The 26,014-nt window shown below is 34.5% G+C and overlaps 4 protein-coding genes across 5 annotated transcripts in view; 3 read left to right on the top strand and 1 right to left on the bottom strand.

Annotated features, from left to right (window-relative positions):
- The window catches only part of LOC129570964 (protein sprint), a 145,324-nt gene extending 127,150 nt beyond the window's left edge, over positions 1-18,174 (bottom strand). Inside the window, exons 1-2 of the mRNA XM_055450988.1 lie at positions 16,593-18,174; positions 11,166-11,379 (exon numbers count right to left, since the gene is read on the bottom strand). Of these exons, the coding sequence (XP_055306963.1) occupies positions 11,166-11,194 (29 nt within the window). The 5' untranslated portion in view covers positions 11,195-11,379; positions 16,593-18,174. The remainder of the gene's footprint in view (positions 1-11,165; positions 11,380-16,592) is intronic.
- LOC129571963 (peroxisomal membrane protein PEX13-like) lies at positions 7,653-11,155 on the top strand. 2 transcript variants are annotated; one of them, XM_055451889.1, is made up of 4 exons: positions 7,653-8,005; positions 9,846-10,009; positions 10,212-10,447; positions 10,565-11,155. In XM_055451889.1, exons 1-4 carry the CDS (start codon positions 7,776-7,778, stop codon positions 10,766-10,768), a joined length of 834 nt encoding a protein of 277 aa, XP_055307864.1. In that variant the 5' UTR covers positions 7,653-7,775; the 3' UTR covers positions 10,769-11,155. The 2 variants fall into 2 exon arrangements, with proteins under 2 accessions (XP_055307864.1, XP_055307931.1); XM_055451956.1 differs by lacking the exon at positions 7,653-8,005 and adding an exon at positions 8,994-9,135.
- Positions 11,749-20,737, top strand: LOC129580385 (general odorant-binding protein 72-like). Its single transcript, XM_055470731.1, has 7 exons — positions 11,749-11,796; positions 19,285-19,360; positions 19,505-19,557; positions 19,668-19,698; positions 19,796-19,800; positions 20,176-20,220; positions 20,429-20,737. Exons 1-7 carry the CDS (start codon positions 11,749-11,751, stop codon positions 20,624-20,626), a joined length of 456 nt encoding a protein of 151 aa, XP_055326706.1. The 3' UTR covers positions 20,627-20,737.
- A 975-nt stretch (positions 20,738-21,712) lies between these two features.
- On the top strand, positions 21,713-24,509 carry LOC129580384 (uncharacterized). The gene is made up of 13 exons (XM_055470730.1): positions 21,713-21,790; positions 21,869-21,944; positions 22,090-22,142; positions 22,241-22,273; positions 22,387-22,461; positions 22,535-22,657; positions 23,406-23,489; positions 23,609-23,644; positions 23,710-23,749; positions 23,806-23,858; positions 23,980-23,991; positions 24,070-24,088; positions 24,157-24,509. Exons 1-13 carry the CDS (start codon positions 21,731-21,733, stop codon positions 24,357-24,359), a joined length of 867 nt encoding a protein of 288 aa, XP_055326705.1. The 5' UTR covers positions 21,713-21,730; the 3' UTR covers positions 24,360-24,509.
- Positions 24,510-26,014: the final 1,505 nt, after the last annotated feature.

The following is a 26,014-nucleotide window of genomic DNA, read 5'->3' as shown; positions in this document are numbered from 1 at the left end:
AATCGGGAAATCCGTTTGGCCATATATTTGAATGTCGTTGGTGAGTATGGAACGTCATGCAAGTTGATCGTGGTGGTATTGATATCATAACTAAGCAATGGCTCATGGAAATTTGATGAAATAGGTTGTAAATTTTTGCTTGGGTATGTTTGGTTTTTAATATGATTTCGCAGTATTTCCAATATGTCGTAATCATTATGAAATATTGCGAAATCATATGACAACAACAAAAAAATATTTTATTATCCATTTTATTTTATTTTTTTATTGTTTTAGCATTAATACAAAAATAAACGTGTCGAATGGGTTTTGACGCGAAAAAATATGAATTCAATTAAATTTTAAATTTTGCAACTATCTACCAACGCGGTGTAGAATTGTTCCAAATATGTTTAAATATGATTCTACGGGTGGGCGAATTGCGATTATGTGATCAATTGATCATTGGCGATTAACCGGGTGAAGTTGATCTTAATTAATCTCCGTTAATCATTTTAATTAAGTGATTAATTGATCGATTAATTGTCAACAAATGACAAAATATTGAAGAAAAATAATTAATTGTTCAAGTTAATAAAAATTCGGTGTGATTAACTGGATTTTATGTAAATCCAAGATTTGTTTGACGAAATGATTGAGTGGGCTCGGTTAATCCGAAAATTTCGGTGATTTCATTTTGTCCCAATGATTATCTGATTAATTGTCACGTTAATCACAACGATTTTTCGAAAAATGATTAGGTTATCTTGATCCGCCCACGTGTATATGATTCTAACTGCATGCCTTCAAAAGAGTTATCATGTTTACTCTTGACTGCCAGTAGTCATAAAAGTCAAGCGAGTTAAGTTTTTAAAAAAATGGATATAATCATTTTTTTCCCGACATTTTGCTCAAAAGCAAACTAATTTGGAATAGTTTTTTGTACAATTTGTGAATGAAAGAACCATCTCCATTTAAGAAGTTATTCTACACAATTTTTTTACACACCGTCTCCACTCGCAGTTAGTTTCCATTACGATGGAGCTCTTTTTCAAAATATTTGACCGTTTTTGGCTGTATTATTTTCAAGGGAAGATGGGGAAGTTTCTTTGATGAAATTTCAGTTTCAATTTCGATAAATACACCTCTTGCTATTACCAAAAAGGGACGAGTACGGAACACATCTATAATTTTTTGTCCAAAATTGGTTGAATGATTCGAGAGCTGATTCGTGAAAATGAGTTTATTTTTATGGAGATAATAAATTCACATTGATCCCCTGGTAAATTGTCATAGAGAAACGAGTCCGTGAAAACGAATTTGTGAGTTTGGTCCTTCGGTCCGTGAGTCCGGTCCGTCGGTCCGTGACTCCGGTCCGTCGGTCCGTGATTTCGGTCCGTCGGTCCGTGAGTCCGGTCCGTCGGTCCGTGATTCCGATCCATTGGTCCGTGAGTTCGGTCCGTCGGTCCGTGAGTCCGGTCCGTCGGTCCGTGGAAACTTAATGTCGGTCCGCGGACCGACGGACCACGGACCACGGAGCGGTCCGTTTGGGAACTTATGTCCGCTACCCTGAATTTTCTTGATTAAATTTTGATTCCATTCGCTAGGCTTAAGAAAAATAACCAAAAGCCACCGTGATAAATAAATTTTTCTTCAAAGTGGATTCGTATGCAAATAGAAAATGACATTATTTTGTGACAATTCGCTAATTTTATGATATTTTTCCAAGTCTTAGGTGGTAATCTACTCTCATAAATACTGAAGAATATTGTCGAGCGAAAAAAACCAAGAACGATTATTCTTCAGTCATGCAAATGATAAATGTATTCACATTACGTGCAGATAAAAATGTCTGATTCATGCAAACAACATGCAAGGAGACATTTTCTTTTAAAAGACGCTCTTCTGCAAATAAAAACTTTTTTTGTTGTGCAAGTTTCGAAAAAATGTGCGGAGCGAAGAAAAAATTGCTGAATTATGGTCGTCAAATGCAAATTTGGAAAGTTTGCCGCCCAGGGTCACGACGTTCGTTCTGCAGCCGGTCAAAAGTCACAACACCTCATGAAACTATTGAAGTTGAATCAAAACTAATGCTCACTTTATATACACATCCTTCTTATTTAAACGATAAGAAAGAACCGAATGAAAAAACAAAATTATATATGATGCATCGTCTGCGTTTGACTTGTGGTCCAACACTTCCGGATTGGTGATTATATGTTTCGAGGCATTCAGACAGACAAAAGATCCTGTCGACAGTAGTAATGAAAACGATGTACACAAAAACAAATACGGTTTGAAAGAAATTTTGCTAATTTAATAAGTTGACGATTCAACATAATTTCATTACAATCGGTTCATATGAAATTGTATTCATAAATAAAAGCTACTGTTTAAATAATAAATCTTTGCAGTTTTTCCATGACCATGATGGAATTAGTTTACTTCTGCTGATAAATTCGTAGAAATGTTATGTAGTAGCTTCCTCATTGATACACACATCTCATTCTATAAAACGATTTGTTCAACATCTACGTTAAAATTTTGAGTCAAACAGATTCAAAAACAAAGTGAAAGTGGATGAGATTTGTTTTTTTTGCATGGAGCGAACAAATGATATGATAAACCCATTAGAAGTATTCATCTTTAAAATTACATGTTTCTAACGAATGCCTTTGATTCAAAGCCATTATTTGGCTTTCAAAACCAAACAAATTGTGTTTATCTCTTGTGAGTTAAATGCATTCCTTCCAATCGAATGGCCCTCTATTCATTCCATTTATTTCCTTTTCATTTTGAGCATTAAATAAATTGTCTCTTTGGAAATTTTAAAAATTCATCTTTGCAATCAGTAAATGGTATTGTGTTGATACAAGTGCAAGTTCGGTATTTCGTCGCACAATGTGACGTGACAAAATAGAAGAAGGGCGCAAATGAATGGAAAGTGGAAAATGAACGGCACGTGTCCCACAAAAATTGTCTTCTTGATGCAATTTTTTCTCGGGTTATGAGTTCTTGTTGATTTGTCTTATTAATATGATGCCATAATTTTACCATTTGAACCAGCACACTCACATGGTATTAAATCGTGAATTGATTACAGGAATTTGTCATTGTCAAGTCTCGCCTTTGAATTCACATTCTTCGAACAGAACATTCGTCGAGAGAATACTGAAATAAAACACTCCTCCGGAGACTGGCTTCTTTGGAATAAAAATGTGGCAAAATTGCTGCTGTGATTTTTCTAGACGTTTCACTTGATTCGCTTCCATTTGATTTTGTTCGCTTCAAAATCAATTCCGTCTAAATTGAATGTAGTGACAATGTCGTCCGTCCCCTTTTTCTTCGAAAAATCGATGAATATACACCACAGGCCATAAGTTTGGATACCCGTGAAACGTTTGTTTCTACGTTTTTTGAACATTTTCACTTGAAATTTAGTATTGGATATGAAAATATATCGAAATTCTGACCGAATGGATGATTTGGAAGATAACATTTGGCCGGCCTATGGCCATATTTTGGCCTTTGAGCTGTGGGAGCCAAAATCGAAGTCTTAAACGGGCCATCGGATTAAAAAGTTATATATGCCATTGGAAAGGTCTTGAAAAGTAGATGTGATTTGTGGTATTAAACATCAAAATCGGCCGGCGTTTGGCCAAGATTTGGCCGTTTGTAATTTTTGGCCGAAATCTTCAATCAGCCATATCTTGGCTAAAAGCTGGCCGATTTTGATGTTTAATACCAAAAATGATACGTACTCTCCGAGACCTTTCCAACGACGTATAGCACGTTGAAATTGGACAAGCGGTTTGAAATTTAAAAATTTTGGGCCAAATTCATTCATAGGGGTATCCAAACTTATGGCCTGTGGTGTATTAGCAGCTAATTGTATGCTGTAAAATCGGCGATATATTCAATAAGGATCTTTTCGGGTGTAAAGATGTTTAATGCTATTTACGGTAAACAATATTTCGAGGCGATTAAAATATAATTACGTCTGAAGATGGGTGGATGTATGAAAAGTTCGTGTTTCCAGTCATTGTTCTTGGAATGCTGTGGCTCATGAGATAAAATTCGGTTTGAAATGTGAGGGGAAGTCAGTGTAGTAAATTCATGCTTGTGCTAAAGTGTGATTAATAAATGAGTGTCGTTGTTCGTTTGCTGGGTATGTGTTTATATGAAGAATGTATAGTGCAAGTGACATTTCAAGATAAGCCCACAAATAGCCGTCATAAATTTTATAAATCAACCATATATGCGTGGCAATTCCGTCGAGTGTGAAGGACAAAGAACATTCGAATCAGGTTCATTATCATTACTTCCTCCATGCCCAAATGCAATGCATAAATGGCATCAACAAAACCAAACCGCTGAATTTTGTTGAGAAAACAGATGAGTTCAAATTATATCGAATGATGTTTCTTCTGAACTTCAACAGCCAAATCATACTTGAAGCATCGCACAAAAATCAAATGAATGGAAAAAAGACCATTCGTACATAAGAATTATTCAAGTTCAACACACTTGCTGTCGACCGCATACTGAATGCAATTTCGGTTAACATTAAAATGTTTCCGTAAATTCTTTAGGGCTCGTGGTCGGGTGCTGTTTTTGTTTGCAGGCATTGTTGAAAATATGCATGCTAAATGACTAAAGTGGTTATTATACAGTTTCGAAAGTGGGTACTTTTTGATGGAAAAAGGTTCCAACCATTTATGTGAGCTGTGAAGTGGGGGGGGAGGAGTTCTCGAGTGCTTCTTGCGGCTTTCCATTCAATTCGATAGTAAAACAAAGGACCGAGCCCAAGATGTATCCAGGAAGTAAGAAAAAGATGAAACGATTTTCGTTAATTTATGTGGTTTTCTCACTGGAGAGAGAGCGAAAATATATGGAAATTCTTGTGCACAGACACACCACAGGGTATCCACTTTCTAAAATTTTATGCATGCAATTTTCATAGTTTCAACAGCGCTGTGTCGACGGGCTTTTATTCACGCCAAAAAAGTTACTGACACTAAAATATCCGCACATCGATCGACTTTGCTTCAGTGGATGTTTTGAAACTTATTTTGTTTTATGATAATTAGACACATTTCACATGGCGTGGGTGTACATGTGCGTCGTTGTCGTCATCGTCGTCGGAACTCAAAAATGGCATTGTCTTCACGGGAAGTAATATTATTAAAAGCAATAATTATAAGATGACTCTTAATGCTAGAGACAATTTTATACAGCACTTCCATTAGCATAGTTCATTTAACGTTACCATCTCTTTTTTTCGCAATGGTAACAAGCGAATTATATCAAATTCACCAATTTTGAATTTTAGTCACTGAAATTTGGTAGTTTGGGCACGTGCTTGGTGCACAAGCTGAGGTCAACTAACTTATAGTCAATGAACTAAAAATCCCAAAATGCGCAAATATATAACTTTTGTTTTGTGTCATTTCACGAACAATTTTCCAAGAAGAACCACCAAAGTGATGATGGTATTCCCCATCTGTGACACTGAAATGGCTGAGTTTCATCAACAAATTATCACTTTTGACTTTCATTTTATTTACGGTCTATTTGCAAACAACAAATTTTATGTTTGGTTGTTATCTGTCATGTTCATGTGTGCGCGTACGACGTACATCCAATGTGGTAATACAATTTTGTTGACGTTGACAGTTTTGGATCCCAGCCTCATACGCATCAGCCATGTTACAAACATTTGCTTTGCGGTGTAAATATATTCAAAAACATATCGTTTTTAATTCCCGTCATTTCGGTCAAATGCGCCAACATATCTAACGTTTATGAGGTTTTGCATTTGAAACGCTCTGTTGATATTGTACATGTCAGCGTGCATGCGAGAAGGATTTTATTGTTGAATTTAAAAAGGATATAGAGCCACACTGCAAATATTTGCACAAGACATCTATCACAGATAGTGTTCGAGAAGCGGGACAGGATTGTTCATGTCATATGAACACGAACAGTCATTTCACTTCAATCTTTTTATTGACAAACATTGAGGTAAGACGACTTTTTATGCCGGCCAAGTACAGATCGTTGCGATTAGAAAATGAAAAGAACCTTGTCTATAAATTGCTTTTCGTGTTTCAAAACGCATGTGACTTTAATTGCCCACATCGTGATGCCATACACACATCATTAAAACTAGAATAAAATACGAGTTGTCATTAAAATTGGAACATCATCTCATTTTCGAAATGCTTCAAATTGGGCCCCTGGAAACAATTTCAAATTGAATCTTCTATCGTTTTGTTTCTTCAATTCCAAATTCAAGGTTATTATGAAATTATAATTGGCAACATGTCGCTGCTCGGGTTATGCGAAAAAATCATCTTCGTGTGAATCGTTGGGTCAATTTAACGAAATAAATGAAAAATTCTTCCACGGGCCTTCATAATTACGACATTATGTTCAACTATATTCACTAATCCATTACTACACATTTTTCACTACTCAAAAAATAATTTCGCTCTAAATTATATCCAATCTTTGTGCCGGAAGTTCATTCACATACCCGCAGTTAGATACACAAAGGTAAAGTGTTATGCAAAAAAAAATGGGCGGATTTTTTCAACTTCCGTTAACATTGACAACACATTGTTGTCTATTGTCACTGGATATTCAAATGTTTGGGCATTCAAGCCGTGGAAAATTGTGTAACAAATGCATTTAACCGCCGAAAATCCATTTGCGGAAGACTTGAGGAAACATTTTTGCGGAAAACATCGAGAAAAATGGTTCCGAATCGATTCCAAGTGCAATCAGTAGGCAATTACATTAGCTCCATGGTTTTGGATAAGAATTCTGCATCATCCATCAAATGCACGGCAATTTCAAATTGCAATCAAGATAAAAAGGTTCGAGAGTTAAACTCTTTGATTTTAGTTGTTTTTCTTCGTCAAGGAAGCATCAAGACGATATTGAAACAGCGACATAATCACTGAATTGTTCGATGATTTCGGTTGACGCTGATATGTTACATAGATAAAGAAGTGTGCAGTGAACATGCACGCCTCAGTCGGTATTTGTCACAGCGACTGATTTAGAAGAATGGATTATCGTACATGTGATGGAGTTTTCCTTTTCGCTGCCTCATGTCTGTTGCTCTGTACATTTGTGATTGTTTTTTAGCCAAGTTTTTTCTTCACTGAAACTTGAGTTTGTGTGTCATTTTCGAGAAAAGGAAGAACAAGCACAGACACCATGAATGAATAAAAAAATACTTATTTTATTTTGTGAATTGTTTGAATACGAACACAAGAAAGTGCGGCTTGGAATTGAATTTATGGCAATTTTCGTGTCATGTCAAGTTTAGCAATCGCTTCGTCTAAACGCACACATTTCTACGAAAATCACAAAAAATTGCCGATTTGGCTGAAATCGTCGTTTACCTAAAAAAAACAAGAGTCTCATTTGTCGCAATCGTAGCACGTTGCGATGACAGAGACACACAATACATAGTTTGTCCTTTTCCATTTCACGCACTCATGAACCACCAATTGATTACATGATGAAATCTTGCTGAATTTTACGCGAACGCAACTTTTATTGGAGGGACTAGGTTTTTATTTTTGTACTTCTTTTTATTTGGAAAAGTTAATAAAAGACGACTGTTTTCAATAGTCTGCGTTTAAAGTTGATGTGACATTCAGTGCATTCAAGTCGATAAGCAAACAGAAGCATACAGCACATTTTAGCTCATATTTTTCCATTGTGCAAAATGTTTGTGGTTCAGTGTGAATGATAAATTTGACTCAGAATTGTAATAAAACATGGTGAATACAATGAAATCAAGAAGAGAACTTGTGTTCAGTGCAGTGAAATTTGAAGTGATTATTATTTTGTGCATTTCCATTGCAACCATTGAAGCATTGGAAACGAATGGTGGAACAGTAGCTCCACTGACTGCCGACCAACCCGTTTCAGACGAAAAAATTACTGACCACAATGATTTAAAGAAAATTGAAACCCGATTCCACGATCCACCACCCGAATATTACAAGTAAATTCTCTTGTGATTCATCATTTCAACTTGTTCACTTGTTTACTCTATAAATTTGTGTATCTCGCTTAAATTGTTTGATGAAAAAAAAACACTCATTAAAACAAAAGCTGAAAAAATAGCGAAAAAAACTGAGATCGATGTACAAATTCCGTAGAAAGCGCGACTAAACGCATATTTAGTCACTCTGTTGACTGTATGAAGTACATGAGTTTGTAAATGTGAGCAACGATTTCATGAATCAATGTTGTTGCAGCTTGAGTTAGAAAGAATGAGTGTCATTAGGATTATTTGTGTTGCGTCTAGCAAAACTTTCATTTCAAATGCATTCCCATTTAATCTATGTGAAATACGCTCGTTCCATTGTTGTTTCACAATAATTTCACATTGTTATCCATTTGAAAATGGTATGACATGCACAATATTGACTGTATATTCGAAACAAATAAAAAAAAATTGATTGTGCTATGAAAGTTAAAGTTGATTTTTATTGTAGTGGGAAATCTGTACAATCAAAATCCAAATCCACCAAAGTTTTCATCTCAATAAAGACAATTTCACTGATTCCAAAGTCTTTTAAAAAGATTAAGAATTATTATCTGAACATCTGGAATAATCAAAACGCCTTCATTGGCTTCGGAGCAACAAGTTTCCCCCCAGAAAAAAAATCTTCGCATCTTTGTCGATTCCATTCATCGTTCAAGAAATGTGTGCGAGAGTTGGCTCTGAACTAAGCATTATCTATAAAAAAAATATTAGGTCATTAATTTCACAGAAATAAGAACAGTTTTTTTTCTCTCCATTTTTAAACACTGAAGTGGCTCCGAATCTTTATTGTACTGTCAATACAAGCGATCCATATGTTTTTGAATCTCCAGATTGATGGTCTCATTTCCGCTGAACCATTGTGATTCATTTCAAGCGATCCAAATTATAAGAAGTATTTTTCATCATTATGGTTCAACGTTTGTTTTATTCGATCCATATACTTCAAACCGCTTGTGTGTGCTTCGAGCCAAGAGAATGTGAATTCAACAAAGACATATATTGTGGCAAGAGTTGGTATTCCACAATATAACCCAATAGCGAAAACCTTTCGTTCGAATGATTTCAGAGATTGCCCATATCAGGTAAAATGTTGTGGTTTCCAGTGAATAGTGTGTGCGTCAAGAGTGATGCGAATAATCGTAATACGTTTCATCACTTTGGTGAAATCGTTGAGTGGAGAATCGAATTTATGACCTTTCATTACCAGACGAAAATCTAATAGAAATTCCAGTGCATTTCAAGCGACTATAAATTCGAGCGGCGATATCGTTCAAAGCACTGGAATGCGCAATAAACAAACAAACCGAACAAAGGAAGGAATTTTGTGAATGGCCAAAAATGTCGTGGTGCTCCTGGTCAATTCTATCAAAAAATGCGTTTATATTAATTTTATTTATCTGTGTATGCGAGGAGGGGAGTGAGGGTGGCAAATAACAACGACATTGTATATAGTACACAGCACTCATTCACCGCTTTCATTTCGTACGGCATCAATTTACGATCGAAAGTTATTTTCATCATTTTGCGTTATGGTACGCCACGCACCCGAAAAGCGGAAAGCATAAAACGCATGCAAGCGAAAGTTATGGAAAATAATAAGCGACACCAAAAAGTTGGCTAAGAATTTTTTGTCTCGAAAATTATTATATTATCGCATACGATTCGGTAATTTCGTGAGTGTGCACGGCACGGCGAAAGAGCCAGAGAACAAAAGCCATGTTTCGTGAAATGGGCACAAGAATGCATTCATAATCGTGTTTTTTTTTGTTCTGTTTACATTCCATATTTTCAGAGGACCGTCAAACAACAACTATGATTCATACGATTTGAAATACAACGGACAAAGTCATCGTCCGGCACCGAATTTTGCTAGCTCTGGCTATTACAATCCATATTTGAGCAAACATGGCTTTTATGGAACGATAAACCCAAAAGATCGGATTAGCATTGGCGGTGGTAAGCAGTTTTATCGCTTATAATGTTGTACTTTTTCTGGCAACCATTGAAGCAGTTTTTTTGTCTCTCTCTGAAATTTATTGCGTTGAAAAACTTGCTTCAATTTAATTGTTTGTCAGAGAGAGAGAGAGAGAGAGAGAAAGTGTGCCTCTTTGTTGATGGTGAAGAGAAATGTTGTTTTAAAGTGGTTGCATACATTTAGGCTATTACAGTGGCAGTGAGTTCAGCGGGAATGGTTACGCTGGATCGGACCGTGTTCGACCTTATGGTTCACCTCAGCCCGTAGACATTCCAGCAACTGGTTATAATTCAAACGGTTTCTATGGCGCTGGCGGCGGAGGCATCGGCGGCGGTGGCGGATATGGAGGATATGGCAACGGATACGATGGAGCATACGACCAAGGCTTTGACGGCAACATCTGGGGCGATAAAATGAATGTAACGAATTCGTTTTTTTCTCTGCTTCGGTTTCATTTTGTTCTGCTTTCGATTTTAATTTTTTTGGCGGAATGAAAATGCTTGTTTGCTCAATTTGTCTCTTTGTTTTTTTTTCAGCACTTATCGAAATCGCATTTGTTGCCGCTGGCTGGTGCTGCGCTAATAGGAATCGCAGCTGCATTACTCGTAAATCCGGTTTTATTGCAATTGGGAACCGTCAGTGGAAAACGACGCCGTCGACGCGATATAGTGTCACAATTATTGCCTCCACCCAAAGCCAGCGCACATAATCTCGCATACAGAGGCCACAATCGACCGTAAACATTGCAAATAATGACCTTAGACGTGGAACGAGCATGCATTTCGATTGCACTGAACTATTATTACAAATGAATAAATTCTACCGAAATTAGTTGAATCGCCTTTTTTTGTTGATTTGATACAAAGTTTAATGTACAGTAATAAATTATCTCGAGATAGTCGGTCTTTATGGGGAGAAGTAGGATGGGAAAACCGATGTGATAACAATTAAACAAATAAACAATATGCGGCTTCTCGTTTATCTCATTTTCATTACATTTCCGATTTAATATTTACTCGATACTTTCCACAGTTACGAAAAATTCAACACATTTGCATTGGATCCATTGTTTTGGTTGTTGTTTCACTATGATTTCGACCATGATAAACTTTATCAAATCTATTTATAAATATTTACCTGATAACAACTTCGTCGTCCGTTGTCATGATGATTTTCAATTGGTATGCACGCTACGAAAATAATCACTCCCGACGATTTTCTATTTATATCTATTGATTAGAAGCGAACATTTTTTTTCTATTCAAATGTTATTTTTTTTATCGGTGACAATGTTCATACAGTGTGTATCACATTCAAGTTTTTCGACGCATCATTTGATTTTCGGCTCAAACTGGAAATAAAATGGAGAATAAAAAAAAAGAATTTTTAATAAATTTGACTTTCTCATACGATTTGAAGTTAAACCTGATAGATATATAGACGATTCACAAATATTTGTTCTACAAATTCCTTTCAACTCGATCACATGGAGGTCTTAACAGCATTGAAACTAGCCTCCAATAGACAGTAAATAAATAAATAATATATGATGTCTACTATTTCCAATGAATAAGTCATTTTCTCAGCTGTTGTGACCTTTTGATTTTTTGAAGTTTGGACAAAATTGTATGATCTTTATTTGAACTAACCAATCGTTCTCGATTTTGATGTTGGTTTTAACCAACAATTTTTGTTGTTGCTTCGAGCTAATTTTACAGAGATGGGAAAAGAACACAAAATTGGTTTAATGATTGATCAAAATGTGCCGGTATTTAGTTTGGAGAACACCTACGAAAAGATATGTTTGGAGGGAAAAGTCAATTTAAGCGACAACTTTTTCTTAAAAAAATATATTCGTAGATTGAAATTTTCAATCAAATCGTCATTAAATCTGAACATTTCACTGGAATAAATTGAAAAGCGGTTAAGATGGACAGAAAAAAAGTAACACCAGATCAATTAATGCGTCATATTGGACATTTATTTTAAGAACAAACACAAAATTCTAGGTTGTTTACATTTGTCACAGTTTTAGAAACTCATTGATTTTGTGTTGTGTTAATGAATTCGTTGCAGTTGCATTTCGTCAGTTGCCCAATTTACTAATAGCTCCCAGAATTTCGCCAACTTGATCATTGTGAAGAATTGTTTGGATTATATTGTTAGTGATCAGTTTCGTAAGTTTTACCAAAATTTGGGTAATTTTTTCATCTTGTATAATTGTTTCGAATACAAGTCGAGTGATTAATCCAACGTCTATTTCGGCCTTAGCTGCAATCTGAACCGGAATTACGTTGGTATCGGCTATCACTTGTGAACAAGCGAAGATTGAAAGAACGACAAAAATTGCGAAAAATTGCATTTTTCTCTTTTAACTTTTCAACCGTTTAATAGTTATATATTAAATCTGCGTGAAAACAATTGATTTACTTCCGAAATCGAGTCTGGTTTTATACAAAATTTTGTCGTGAAATTCAAACGTGTCATGAAGAAAAGTTTTATGACAAAGTTCCAATGTAATAAAATTTCTCCATGACTTCGTGCCATCATTGACGTAAGTAATAACAATCTTTTACTGTTTTCACATGCTGCAAAGGTCACTTCGAATCCATAACTCAAAGTGTGCACTCAAACAAAAAAGATCACCTTGAAATATTATTGGATTAAAATCAGTCATTTTGAGTGAGGAGCGACATTAAAAAAAAACCATATGATTTCATACATTTAACTCAAGATATTTTGTTATATCACGCACATCATTTGCTGGTACCGGTCAAGCGATTTATTTACTGCTTGGATCTCATTCACTATCACAACACAAACGTTAATGCCATTCTAGACATATTTACATACTCGTATCGCTAGCGTACACGTTTCGTCGATGTGTGTACGTATGGTGATTACGATCCATCTATTTTGTTCGATCCGTTTCATTTCCAGTGAACTATTGTGATTCATTATTAGAGATCATAAGATATATTGAGCAAGATCGTTATTCATATATACAATAGCAACACGTATGTAGTGTCGAAGGCAAAAGGTGTGTGTGTGTTTCTCGGTTCGTTTCAGAGCGTCTATTTTGGTGCGGTTTGGGCTGTTCCGAGTGAAAGTTAGCGAGACTTCACAGAGAGTTAACTCAATACCAATGGAAATCATACAATTTCACCCGAAAACTAACAGCAAAATGTTGCAAACAATGAGATAGATAGATATGGTTGTGTGGTGTGCAGATCGATTTGAAATGGAATTTGCACCCAAGCCTGAGTAGTTTCTTTGTTTCAATGCTTTTGTTTCATTCATTCAGTCAGTCATTCATGTGAGAATTTTCTCTGTTCATTTTCTTGCGACTTTTTTTGTTTCGTTTTTTCCAACTGTGAAAGATACTTCCATTGAATTGTGCTGGATCAGTTTCGCTGCTTGAAAATTGGTGTGTTTGTCATTTGATTTATAGCGTTGCTCGGCTTGAGGCTCAAGATGAAAAGAGTCAATTGATGAACGAAAAAGAATTGAATCACAGCCCTTTTTGTGTTCTTTAATTAAAACGCAATTAGACTAACTGTTCCGCTTTCAATGAATTAGTCATTCGATGTCGACGCATTTATTGCCGTCATCATTGCATGCTCAAGCCACTTGCATTCAATTAAGACGTATTTTATTTCTTTTGAAACGGTATAACCGTATATTTCCTTTTGGTCAAAAGTCACAACTGATAAAAGTGGTTCAATGGAATTTTGTTTCACCTCCTTCCAAACTGTTACGAAGTTGTGCATTTTAAACGGAAAATGTTGATCACAATGAAGGTCAATGTTGATTTGCTCGAAAATGAATCTTAATTACAACAAATTGAAAAATGACAAATGTGTGTATTCAAAGCAAGAAATTATTATTGCTCGCTATACAAACGTTATTGACAGCAACGGCGCAGGAAAAAAAAGAACCGTTTCGTTGAATTAAAAGACGAAATCAAAACATTTGCGTAAATTACATGATCCGTTGATAATAATGTTTGTGTTTATGTTGACGAGCCATATTCTCTCACGATGCTCAGTTCATACATTAAACTCACATATATCCAAATCCATTCACACAGTTCATTCGACACAAATTTCAAAACATGAAATGATGGAATGGAACAACAAAAATAAAACGCATAAAATATGGCTTGCTTTGTGCGTGTATAGAAATGTAGAGTTCTAGTAGCTGCCGCGGTTTGTGGCAAGCAAGAAAAATGCATTGCACACTCACACCGAACGGAGGCCACATCTTACTATATTTATCGTCATCAATTGTGTTGCTTCTATTTTTGAATGCAATGTGCGAGCAGATAGAGAACGAGCTGTAGCGCAAGCGAGTGGGAAATGGTAAAGGCATTTTGATATTTCAAGCGTTGCATGTTTACAGCCGATCCGTGTTTCATGTGTCAGTCTGTGTGTACGTGAAACGTATGCCATGCATTCGGTGTGGGTAATTACGATCTCAAAGAATGTATATATAATAAGGGCCTTCTTTTCGGCACATGAAAAATTCCTACCATCGTTAATTCGAACGCAAATAACAGAGAGGCTTTGCATTTTCATTTCTACGAGACAATAAAACGCCATGCGTGCACGCACACACACACATACATAAACTCGCAACAATTAACGATTTATGTGCATCTCATTTCAATTTAGGTAAATGATCGTGCATCGCTTTCAGTGCGTCATTTGATTCATTGCATTCATAAATTGACAACAAGAATACTGTGAACGTTCATTTATCTCTTCGAAAAACTGTTTCAAGGAAGTACATTTTTTTTAACATGTCATGCTGCTGCTTTCAGCGTGAAGTGAAATATTTCGTCATTATTGAGTTGAAATCCATTTCTTAGTAGATTAAGAACTCCCATTCCAATGTTGACGATTGAAAATACGTGTTAATTAGTGCATTTGCATGTGAAACACTTCCCAAATGAGCATTGTTCACGTGTTACACTGGTTTTGATTCTTTTTAGCCCGTCACTGACCTATGTTTCATTAGTCATCGCACGAAATCATATCACAACTTTCGTTTGCCATACAATGGCGGCTTCTTTTGTTCATGCCATTCCGAAGCGACATAGATTATTTGTTCTAACGAAGTTGAAGTCACATGATTACGATGCCATATTTGGAATTGCTCACGCCATTTGAATACAAAATGATTGGTACCTAGCTAACTGGCTACATTATAATTTCACGCAACAAGCGATTTGATAAACAAAGACTTTTATTTTTGAACGGTATCCATGAGTCGCCGTTCTTTACAACAACAAAAAAAAAACACGAACGAATGGACTTTCTTCAAAAAAAAATTGCAGTAACAACAACAAAAGCGAATAAGTAAAAAAAAAAATCAGACAAATGAAAATTGAAATGAATGGCATTTGTTCTCGTTTATTTTGCTTTGAATTATGCAGATTATATTCAGCGGAACATGCGAATCGAAAAGACAATGTGAAGTGGGCTGGAATCGGTTATTTGCATGCGAATATTCATTTTTTTTATGTCTACTTCCACTTTTATTCGTATTATCAATCAGAAATTCCAGCATGGCATTAGCCGACAGTTGCGGTTGTATGGCCGTTATACGATGAGTCAATGTCTTTTTTATCGCAGTTTTGTATAGTTTCTAAGATGGAAAAATTCAGTGGAATCTGAATTACGGAAGCTGAGCCTACTTTTATCAAACTTTTATCGTACGATTGGGCCGAGCGCCATATTTTTCTCTTTAAAGCATTTGGAATTGATTGCGAAACATGTGGAAATGAATTTTGTCGTTCAACTGGCTTGGTAGGGAGTTTCGAAGTGAGACATAAATGGCAAGTACCACATTCATTGAATTGACCATATAAAGATACTTCGAAGCGATTGTCGTGAGAAGTGTTTTTGCTGTGTCACCAACAAAAAAACCAGCAACAGTTTGTGTTCTTTAGCAGTATAACCGAAGACAGATGTCAACAGCACAAATAAGTTTTTTTCTCCTTCGTTGCATTCATTTGAGCCAACATTTGCCGCTATTGAGTCTACCGGCAGCTAATCAATAAATTATTAATTGCTCAGATTGATGGAAACATCTCAAATTTCACATTCTCTCAAGTCGATCAGCATTTCGACACGCTTTGCGTTAGTTTGTGGTAGGCAATTTTTTACAATTTTTCGCTGATGCCTGGACATAATTAAAGTATGCGGCAGTAACACAGCAATCACATATCAATATTATGAATGTATGTCGAAATGAATGGCATGAAAATTTTCAAATTTAAGCAGTTTTTTGACCCATTCGATTATCCAACACACGGCTAAATCAGCAATTTTACTCGTGAACAGTTTTTGAATCAAGTAAAGAATAACAAACGGCATGCAGTGGCAAATAAACGAAAGAAGAGAAAAAAAAACTCGAGGGCAAATAAATACATACACACAAATTCTGCGAATGGCGCAAAAAAGCACCGGATAACATCGAAATAACAGCAGAAGCAGCAACCGAAAAAAAGAGAGAGGATTAAAGCGGCCGAGAACTAATGAAATTCGTTAGTGAATTTACCTGAATCGGTGAACAGCCGCTGAGCGTTGCTCACTTTGAATGCCGAAAATGTTTGCAGCCCGCACCTGTTGTTGACGTATGTTCGAAAAACAACGTATTTTAGTGAATTGTGTGCGTGTGTGTGTGTCGCACTGTAATGAAATAAAAATAGCCGAATTTGACGGGGAAACACTATCGACACTATGAATGTTTCGACGAAGAGACGAGATCTCTCGTTTGCTTGCAGCCAACAAATTCGTTACACACAATTTTCATTAAGATTTACACAATTGTTACACTTTCAATTTAGCCCGAAATCCACTGAGCTGATGCATTACAATCACTTTCTTGGCTGGCCGCATTCGTTCGTTTGGTCACGAATCATAACTTTTCATTTTCATATCCACTATTTACTATAAATCATTTCCACGGAGAATTTTCACAGATTGAACTCATTTCGGATTAATTCTTTGGGCATTGGATTCGCTCATAAATGTTTTTGCGGCAAATTCTTACTTTACAGCCGTTACCAATGAATCTCACAAATGCACACACGCTCACACTGAATCGTCATCTGCATTGGCAATAATTTTTTTTTCTCTTTTCATTTGTCGTGTTCACTCTCGACGCATTCTTCAATGATGTTTTCTTTTATTTGCCGTTTGCATTCACCATATGCGATGTGAATGTAGTTTTTTCGTCGTGTTTGCACATTAGCCAAAGATTTTGTGCACAAGTGCAATGCGAAACTATAAAATAATCACGTTTTTATTTCCTCAGTGAATGAACAAACATTCAACAGAAAACCCATAAATCATTTCTGCCTTTTTTTCCACACGTTCACAATTCAAAATTCACTTTTTGCATCAAAACACACAAACAAACGAACGAACATAACCATTCCCGGAACCGTAATATCAGGCCCGATAAAAGAGAGATTTTTCTTTCTGATATGAACAATTGACGCGATTTCGATGTAAACACAAAGTGAAATTTGGATTTTTGTTTGTCTGTATCGGGGAGATCATTCAAGCCGACACTTTAGTAGATACAACACAAATTGGCCTGCCGCAAGCCAATCAATTAAGATAAAAACTAATTGATTTTAAATTGAGCACAATTTCAGAGTTATGAAAATAGTAGCAACACAGCACACACCACGCGCGATCAAATGTAAATATTTAATGGTTTTATGTCTTCGTTTTTCTGTCAAGATATGCAATGGACTTTTTTTGTTTCTGTGTTTTTTTTTCTTCTCTAAGGTAAGTCTTTGCCTCTAGCGTACACCGCGACAAAACACACAATTTAATTGTACAACCAAGACTGAAACCGAATCAACCGAACACACCAAGAATAACGTATGTAAAGACCATACACATTGAATGTAATGTGAAATAAAAACAAAAACACTCACTCACTGGAATCACATTTGTGAGTGTATTGAAGAATGTTGTGAATACGATTTTATTTTGTTCAATCACATACAACCTGACACACACACGCAGGCATACGAACTGAATGAACGTTGAAAACTCGAAAATTCACATTGAACAAAATCAACGATGAGTGTTGCACCCATACAAATCGACGGCCAAAGTGCAACTCGTATTTTGAATGTTGAACGAATATTTTGAATGTGTGCCCCTTCGGTTGGTTACCGCATGAATATCAGTGCACCATTGTGAGTTTGTATTTTGTTTACGCGATGTGATACAACAAACCAAACGAAAGCGTATGAGTGTAGAAAGCAAACACAAAACGTGCTACATTATTGATGACGAGTCATTCATGTATGCGTAAGCGATCTCTCATCTAATCCAACAATAAAAACAAAAAAACGCCGACAATTCCGTTGAATAGTAGAAGAGAATCAAAAGCAACGCAAGGAAGTATGTTCTGGTATTCGTATCATAAAAGTGTGTCAATGTGTGTGAATGCGAATCTTATTCGAAATTCAAACTCACACACGCACACACACACATACACACTCGATCACGGGAGACACATTCGAAACGAATGTCATTCGATTCCATGTTGCCGATTGCCTAACTTCGGGTGAATTTTGTCGCTAATGAAAAACACAGTCGTTTAAGTATGAACAAAATAGACAGCGTTTGGTACTTACCATTTTCACAATCTAAATGCAAAATTGACATTGAATCGCTTGATATGAATAATTTTGATCGATCAATTCGACTTTGACGGACCAATCCAAATTACAGTTTTCTCATAAAATGTTGCATTTCCATACGGAACAGCATACTAATGACATCCTATTTATTCAATTATTAATCATTATCTGGGTGGATAAGTTTACAATGTTCGATCGGTGCCATTGATCTTTTACATTTCAGTCGCATTTAATTGACAAATATTGCAGAAATGTAAAATTTTATTCCATTGTATACGTAGACAATTGTTAACATTCGAAATCACAGGTGAATCTCAAATAATGAACTATAATCAAGGAGAGATGTGTGACATATTTTTCGATTCAAGAATGTATTTAAGTGAATGGGAACGATTTGACTCGAATCATTTTGAAAAAGTGTTTGTTTGGAAAATTGACGGGAAAATGAAGCAATTTTTAAGGTTTTTTGTCTTTTTGAGTCTACTCTATATAGCTACGGCAGCTGTATGTGTTAATTTTAATTAAACTGTGCTTTTTGTAACATATTTTAAAACAAGTCGTTGTGCATTTTATCTTTACTAGATAACGGAGGAGCAAATGAGGAATACAGCTGCTACGCTTCGGAATGTATGTCAACCGAAATCAAAACTATCCAATGGTAAGCAATATGTAGATTTATTTGAATTTTCAAGCAAAATGTAATTCCACAAAATAAATTGAATTCGCAGTACCCAGTACTGGTATAATACAGTGTAATTTTTTTTTTAATAATGAGCTCGTATTACTTCCTTTTGATAATCAGATGTTATAGATAAAATGAAAGATAAAGTTTTTCCCACCGATAAACCAGCTAAGGTAAGTGTGAATGTTATTGCTTTGAACAATTTTCAATTGCCCGCTCGATTTTTTTCTTCAATTTATTGATTCTTTTTTTTCCTATTTTTATATGATTTCAATGGAATCAGTGTTTCGTCCAATGCGTGCTCGAAAATATGGGTAATTTTTTTTGTTGCTATTATGACTAATTCTTTAAGATTTTGAGTATTGATTATTTGTTCTTATCTTATTCAATGATCCTGTCTTTGAACACAAGGAATTGTAAGTATTGTTAATTTTTGCGTACCTTTTTGTTTCTTTTTATGTTCTGCATCAATGACATTTCATACTGGCCTTATTTAATTTAATTTTTCAAAAAAGTTCAAACATTATTCATAAAATATAATTGTTTTTTGACATACCCCGAGCATGTATATGGAGTTTCAATACATTAGATTAGGTATGAACATTTAACTCCATCTAGAACTCTTTCCAGTAGTTGTGTTTTAATGAGTAATATTACCTAAACTAAATATAGCGGTTTCAACTACTTTCGGGCGAAATTATCTCAAAACTGCAATGAGTTATTTGTTATGCGAACGCTCAAACGGCCACTGTTAATGTGCGCGCAAATACACGCACTCGACTATGTTGTAGATTTGTGATCCAGTAGCCATTGCATGTCTGTGGATTACTGAATTAGTGCGTACATCAACAATATCCGTTTGAGCGTTCGCATAACAAATAACTCATTGCAGTTTTGAGTTAATTTCGCCCGAAAGTAGTTGAAACCGCTATATTCAGTCTTGGTGATATTAATCACTAAAACACAACTACTGAAAAGAGTTCTAGTTGGAGTTAGATTTTATATTAATGTCATATTCTCTGAATGTTCTTTGATTATTGGTAGATGAGAAAAAGCAAAATCAATTATGATGCAGCCATGAAGCAGTTTGACTTGTTATTACCGGATAGTATGAAAGATGATTACAAAGCCGCCCTAACCCGATGCAAAGACTCAACCGGCGGAGAGAAAAATGCATGCGAAGCCGCTTACAAAATGGTTGTTTGCTTCTCAACAGATAATCCAACGTTTACATTTGTATAAAATAGTTGTGAACGTTAATTCAGTTTAATAACCGATCTGAGTTGGTTTCCCACACTTTTTAATGTTTTGTCAATTTATATTGATTTTGACAAATAAATTTTTGATTAAAGACACCAATATTTCATTTAGATGAATCAATTTGTTTTAATACTTCAGCTTATTACCGCTTTGATGTGACTCACCAAGAATTCTGATTTGAAATATCGAACAATTTTAGAAACGAATATAGAATAGAGTTTATCGAGAGTGGAAAGAAACTTTATTTCATATTAAATTATTTCATATAAATTATTGATCTATCATTATTAACTTTTCAGTTGAGTGCAATTGACTTTGAGATTAAATATAACCTTGTAAATCTTTAGTATTCATTGCATCGAAAAAAAAGGTGATATATCAGGCATAACTTATTGAATCTCTTTGATTCCGTTGGTTACCGAACACCATAAACTGTCATGCTAATTCTAAGCTATGAAGAAACGAAAGGAAACAAAACTTTGGCTCATGAATATAGGACAAATGAACCGTTGCGACAAACAAATCCCCTCAGAATATTTTAGTTTCAAAGTGCAAAATGAAATTTTGTTTATATAGAGTTTACAACAACAACTCCATATGAAAAAAAAAACTTTATGTTGCACTTTAAAACTAAAATATTCTGAGGGAATTTGTTTGTCGCAATGGTTCAAATATAAATTCAAACAATACTGCGATGCAACCGTGTTTTTTTCATTTGCATTACAAATGCATTTGCATTTTTCTTCTCTCGTGATTTCACATTGCGAGTCACGTATATATTCAATTACAGAGCTGAACAGAGTGAATAAAATTTATAATAATGATAATAAATATTATGCTTTACTACTTATTCATGGCGATAATTTGAAGATTTGCACAGGTTTTACACAAATATTCGGCACAAACACCGGTTTTATTTCGTTCCAATCATAAATGATGATGATAATTTGAACCAGGAAGAGTGCTGTGTGCATTTCATCATGATCAAAATACGAGAATCTAATGAGACTGAAAATTTATTTAAATAAAAGACCAACTAAAGAATCTCAAGTCACTTTTGAACTGCGAAGAATACTAATCGTGAAAATGAGCAAAACCATTAGTTGTCTTGTATTCCTAAGCATTTGCGGTGCTTGTTTGGCTGGTGTATGTATTAAATTTTCATCAATCTATAATTATTTTTAAAAATTAATTTTTATTTTTCATTATTTTTCTCCAAAATAGATGACGGTGGAACAAGTAAAAAAGTCGGCTGAGACGATACGGAATGTGTGTCAGCCAAAATCTAAACTTTCCGATGGTAAAAATTCAATTGCTCATTGTGTTCTTAAGCAATTAATTCATTGACAGAAATAGAAATTTTTCAAAAAAAAAAAATAAAATTCAAAGAAAATGATGTCGTTTCTTGATTGTTATCTTTTCATTTTTGTTCTCATAATTTTCAGATGTTGTCAATAAAATGAATGAAGGAGTATTTCCAGAGGATAAAGCAGCAAAAGTGAGTAGTATTTCTTTCTTTTCTGCAATCTTTTCAATATTATTCAATTGCTAAGATGTAAAGCTAATACATTTGATTCCCTTCACTCATTTGAACAGTGTTTTGTTCTCTGTATTTTGGAGAATTTGCAGGTAATATTAATATGGTACCTTATGGTTTTATTTTATTTTATTTTTTTCAAAATCATCAAATATTTCAAAAATTTAATTGTTCTTTAATTGTTACATGTTCTTTTTCTATGCAGTTAATGAAAAAGAATAAGGTCAATTATGACTCGGCCATGAAGTCATTTGATACAATGTTACCCGACGACATGAAGGTATTAGTTATACTACATGAAGATAATAGTATCGAATCATACATTCAATTCTTATTCTTCCTTTCTGAATTAGGATGACTACAAAAATTCGCTTACCACGTGTAAGGATGCAGCTGCTGGAGTGAAAAATGCTTGCGATGCTGCCCACAAGGTGGTCACTTGTGTCTACAAGAATAATCCAAAGTTTATGTTTGTTTAAAATCCATTGGAAATATATGTCAACCACTTATTACACCAGTCATTTGAGCAATATCAATATTTGCTAGCTCCATAGTTAAGGTAACACCTCATTTGTGGGATGAACACTTATTTGGCAAGCTGGGGCTTTAAAATATCAACTGTTTGATAAAGAAAAATCAATAAACAAGTAAAAATAGAAGAAACAAAATGGTCTAATGATTGAATCGTTTCATTTTTTTTTTCAAAAAGAATCTTCAATATTGGTCTAGTTCAAAAGAGTGAAGTACAACTTAATTCACAAATTACAGGTCTCTTCGCATTTGATCTGGAATTCTGGATGACCGATTCCAGTTTTTTTTTCAGCAGCAAAATGAGAATTCATAAAACCATTCATAAAATAATCGGAAATATGACAAGAATAATAAAGTGGTATCAATCCTATCGATACAAAACAATGACAGCGAAAATTTCAGGAAATTTCTGATGTACCAAAAATTATATGTGCCCAACACAAAACTGGTGTACAATAAAACAAATCTCAACTTCCAACTATTGTATATCAAGTTATAATAATGAGTATCACGTGGCGCGATGCGGTTCAAGTATTAGACATATTTGGTCAATGAGTGTGCAATATTAGATTTAAGCCTGCAAAATATGTTTTTATTGCGACTATATAAATAAGCGATCTTTTTGCCAAATTCAATATTACTCAATTGAATATTGGAAGAATACAAAGTTTTTGCGAATTGAAATACTAGTAGAATACCACTATTACAGTTAAAATGATTAAAGTGATTCTTCCTGTTGTTGTGATTACGCTGTCATACATTTCAGTGGTGCATTGTGTAAGTGTCGAACTTGACGAAAAGAGAATAACTCGCAAAATATGTCCTTTGGATTTTTGTACTTGTTTTTTTCTTCAAATCAATTTTCTAAATTAATTTAATCAATCGATTTCCAAAAGGATGCCGAGGCTCAAATGCGTCAGAGCGGCGATATGGTGAGTGGACCAGTACTTAGATGTAGAAGATAGCAATAAAATATACATATGATAAATATTAATAGGTCCGAGCTGTGTGCCAACCCAAGCATAAAATTTCCGATGGTAAATTGTATCAACAAGAGTGTCAGAATTGAATATTAATATTTTACATGTTACAGATGTCGTTTTAGGCGCTCGTGAGGGTAAATTTCCCGATGACAAAAATTTTAAGGTAACTTGAAAATGGGAATCCTGTTTAAAAAGCTTAATTCAAACATTTTATTTATACATCAAATTTTAAAATTGATACATTTTATTTCTTATCCTGTAAATGGCACGATTTGCGCGTAAAGTGCTATGTCCAGGTGAGAGTCAAATGATATAATATCAAGAAATTATCAAAAAAAAATATTAGTAATTCTGTATGACTTTACTTGTTTCAGTGTGTGATCGAAATGATGGGTATGGAATTTAGATCATGTTAGTTTAGTTGATTGATATTATCAAGTTTATTACCTTTGATCCTACAGGTATGATGAAGAAGAATAAGGTCTTATACGACTCAGCAATGAAACAATTCGATGTTTTGTTGCCCGATGAATACAAAGAGCCCTATAAACATGCGTTGAACTCATGCAAAGACGCAACGGGAGGTGCAAAAAATGCATGCGACGCTGCTTATAATCTTCTCAAATGTTTCTACGCTAACAATACGAAATTTACATTTGCATGATTGCTTTTATTTGGTTTCAGACGTCGGGTCTGAACATAATATTTTCAGTTATGAAAAAAAAAATGCGAATATAATATTTCTTCTCGATAATTGTTCGGAAATACATGAAAGATGGTTTAAAATAAAGATGGCATCTAGGTTAACCTAAAATTGGCTTGTTTATTCACATATTAAGTTAATTATTTGTGTATATTTTACTATATTCAAAGAATGATTGTGGTATGTTGAAATGAGAGAATGTCGAAACGCTGCGTATTTGTTAGTGTATTCTATAAATGTTGAAACGAAATTATACTGTTGATAAGTTAAATACTTCCAAACTTCTGATTAAAATGGAGCAAAGGTCAGCCAACATCCTTCTGAAGATATTATGACAAACTTCAAATGAACATCTGCTTCAAAGATATCTACGTCAAGTAATGAATCACATCCGAATTTAGAAAAAAAATTATTATATTTAATTCGAAAGAATACTATTTATTTTTTGATCAGCATGCACTTTTCAAACATAGTACCACGCGCTAACACAATGACTAAGGATATTCACCCAACAAGAAAACCAACATATTTTTTTCAACAAACTGGGCGGCATAAAACCATAAAATATGTATTTTCATATGATGAATGATTTAGGTACAAAAAATACGACAAAAAATTTATAATCATGTGCGTGGGGAATTTCGGAATACCCTATAAACGAAAATTTGGTAAAGTGATTTTTAATTATTTTCAAGTGATATTGCATTTTTTATGCATATTTATTATATTTCATGCAAAATTTAGACAAATTATTCATTACAATTCATGCGATCGGGCTGTTCACTTGAAATGCACTAAAATGATTGGTAGCTAGTTTACAGGCAACAATTACAAATTCGACTGACGACAATCGCTATTTTTGAACTTATTCCTCATTAAAATTAACTCTTCTGTCATTTCTTAGCTTTCAAAAAGTTTCGCATCGAAATTGTTTCAGTTTTCTATCCATTTATGAAGTGTCTCGAATTTCCCCACCATTTTTGAAAATCGAAAAATCAAGGGTTTTTCGCCAACAGGGCAAATTTTTTTCAGCCGATTCGATTTTCAAAAAGCGACAAGTGCCAGTTAGATTTTTACACGTACTATATCGTACGAGTTTAGAATTTGGAATTTTTTTTTTCAGAATGTTATTAATTTTAATAAAAGTGTGTCTCGAATTACCCCACTACTAACACACCTAAATAATAATAAATCAATCAATTGAATAAAATTATAATTCTATATTGTTCTATATTTTATATTGTAATCTTTAATAATGGGTTTTATGTACGTTCAATGTGAATGTGGGATGTACATTATTTTACATGGGGAATTAAAATAATGTGAATTTTTTTTCCTGAGTTATCTCAAAAGAGAATTACGTTTACATGATTTTATTTCATTTTTGTAATTGGGCGTAATTGCTTCATTTCAAATTAGAAATTTGGATAGAAAAAAGAATTAATTTTCGGTCCAAAAGAATGGCCAAAAGAGTCTTAAAATTGTTTCGAGAGAAAAAAACAATTACAATAGCCTATATTCCATGTATACTACATTCCATGTAGTGCTAAAAACCGAGCCGATTAATCGATAGTAGGGAACGAAATAAACGAATGCACGGGCGAAAAAAGTATCCA

This window comes from Sitodiplosis mosellana, unplaced genomic scaffold (genome assembly GCF_009176505.1).
Source record: "Sitodiplosis mosellana isolate CC-2019 unplaced genomic scaffold, AAFC_SMos_1.0 Smas_scaffold_1, whole genome shotgun sequence".
In the NCBI taxonomy this organism is placed as follows: domain Eukaryota; kingdom Metazoa; phylum Arthropoda; class Insecta; order Diptera; family Cecidomyiidae; genus Sitodiplosis; species Sitodiplosis mosellana.
Note: the sequence above shows the minus strand (reverse complement) of the source record. Positions and strands in the feature narration are given on the sequence as shown.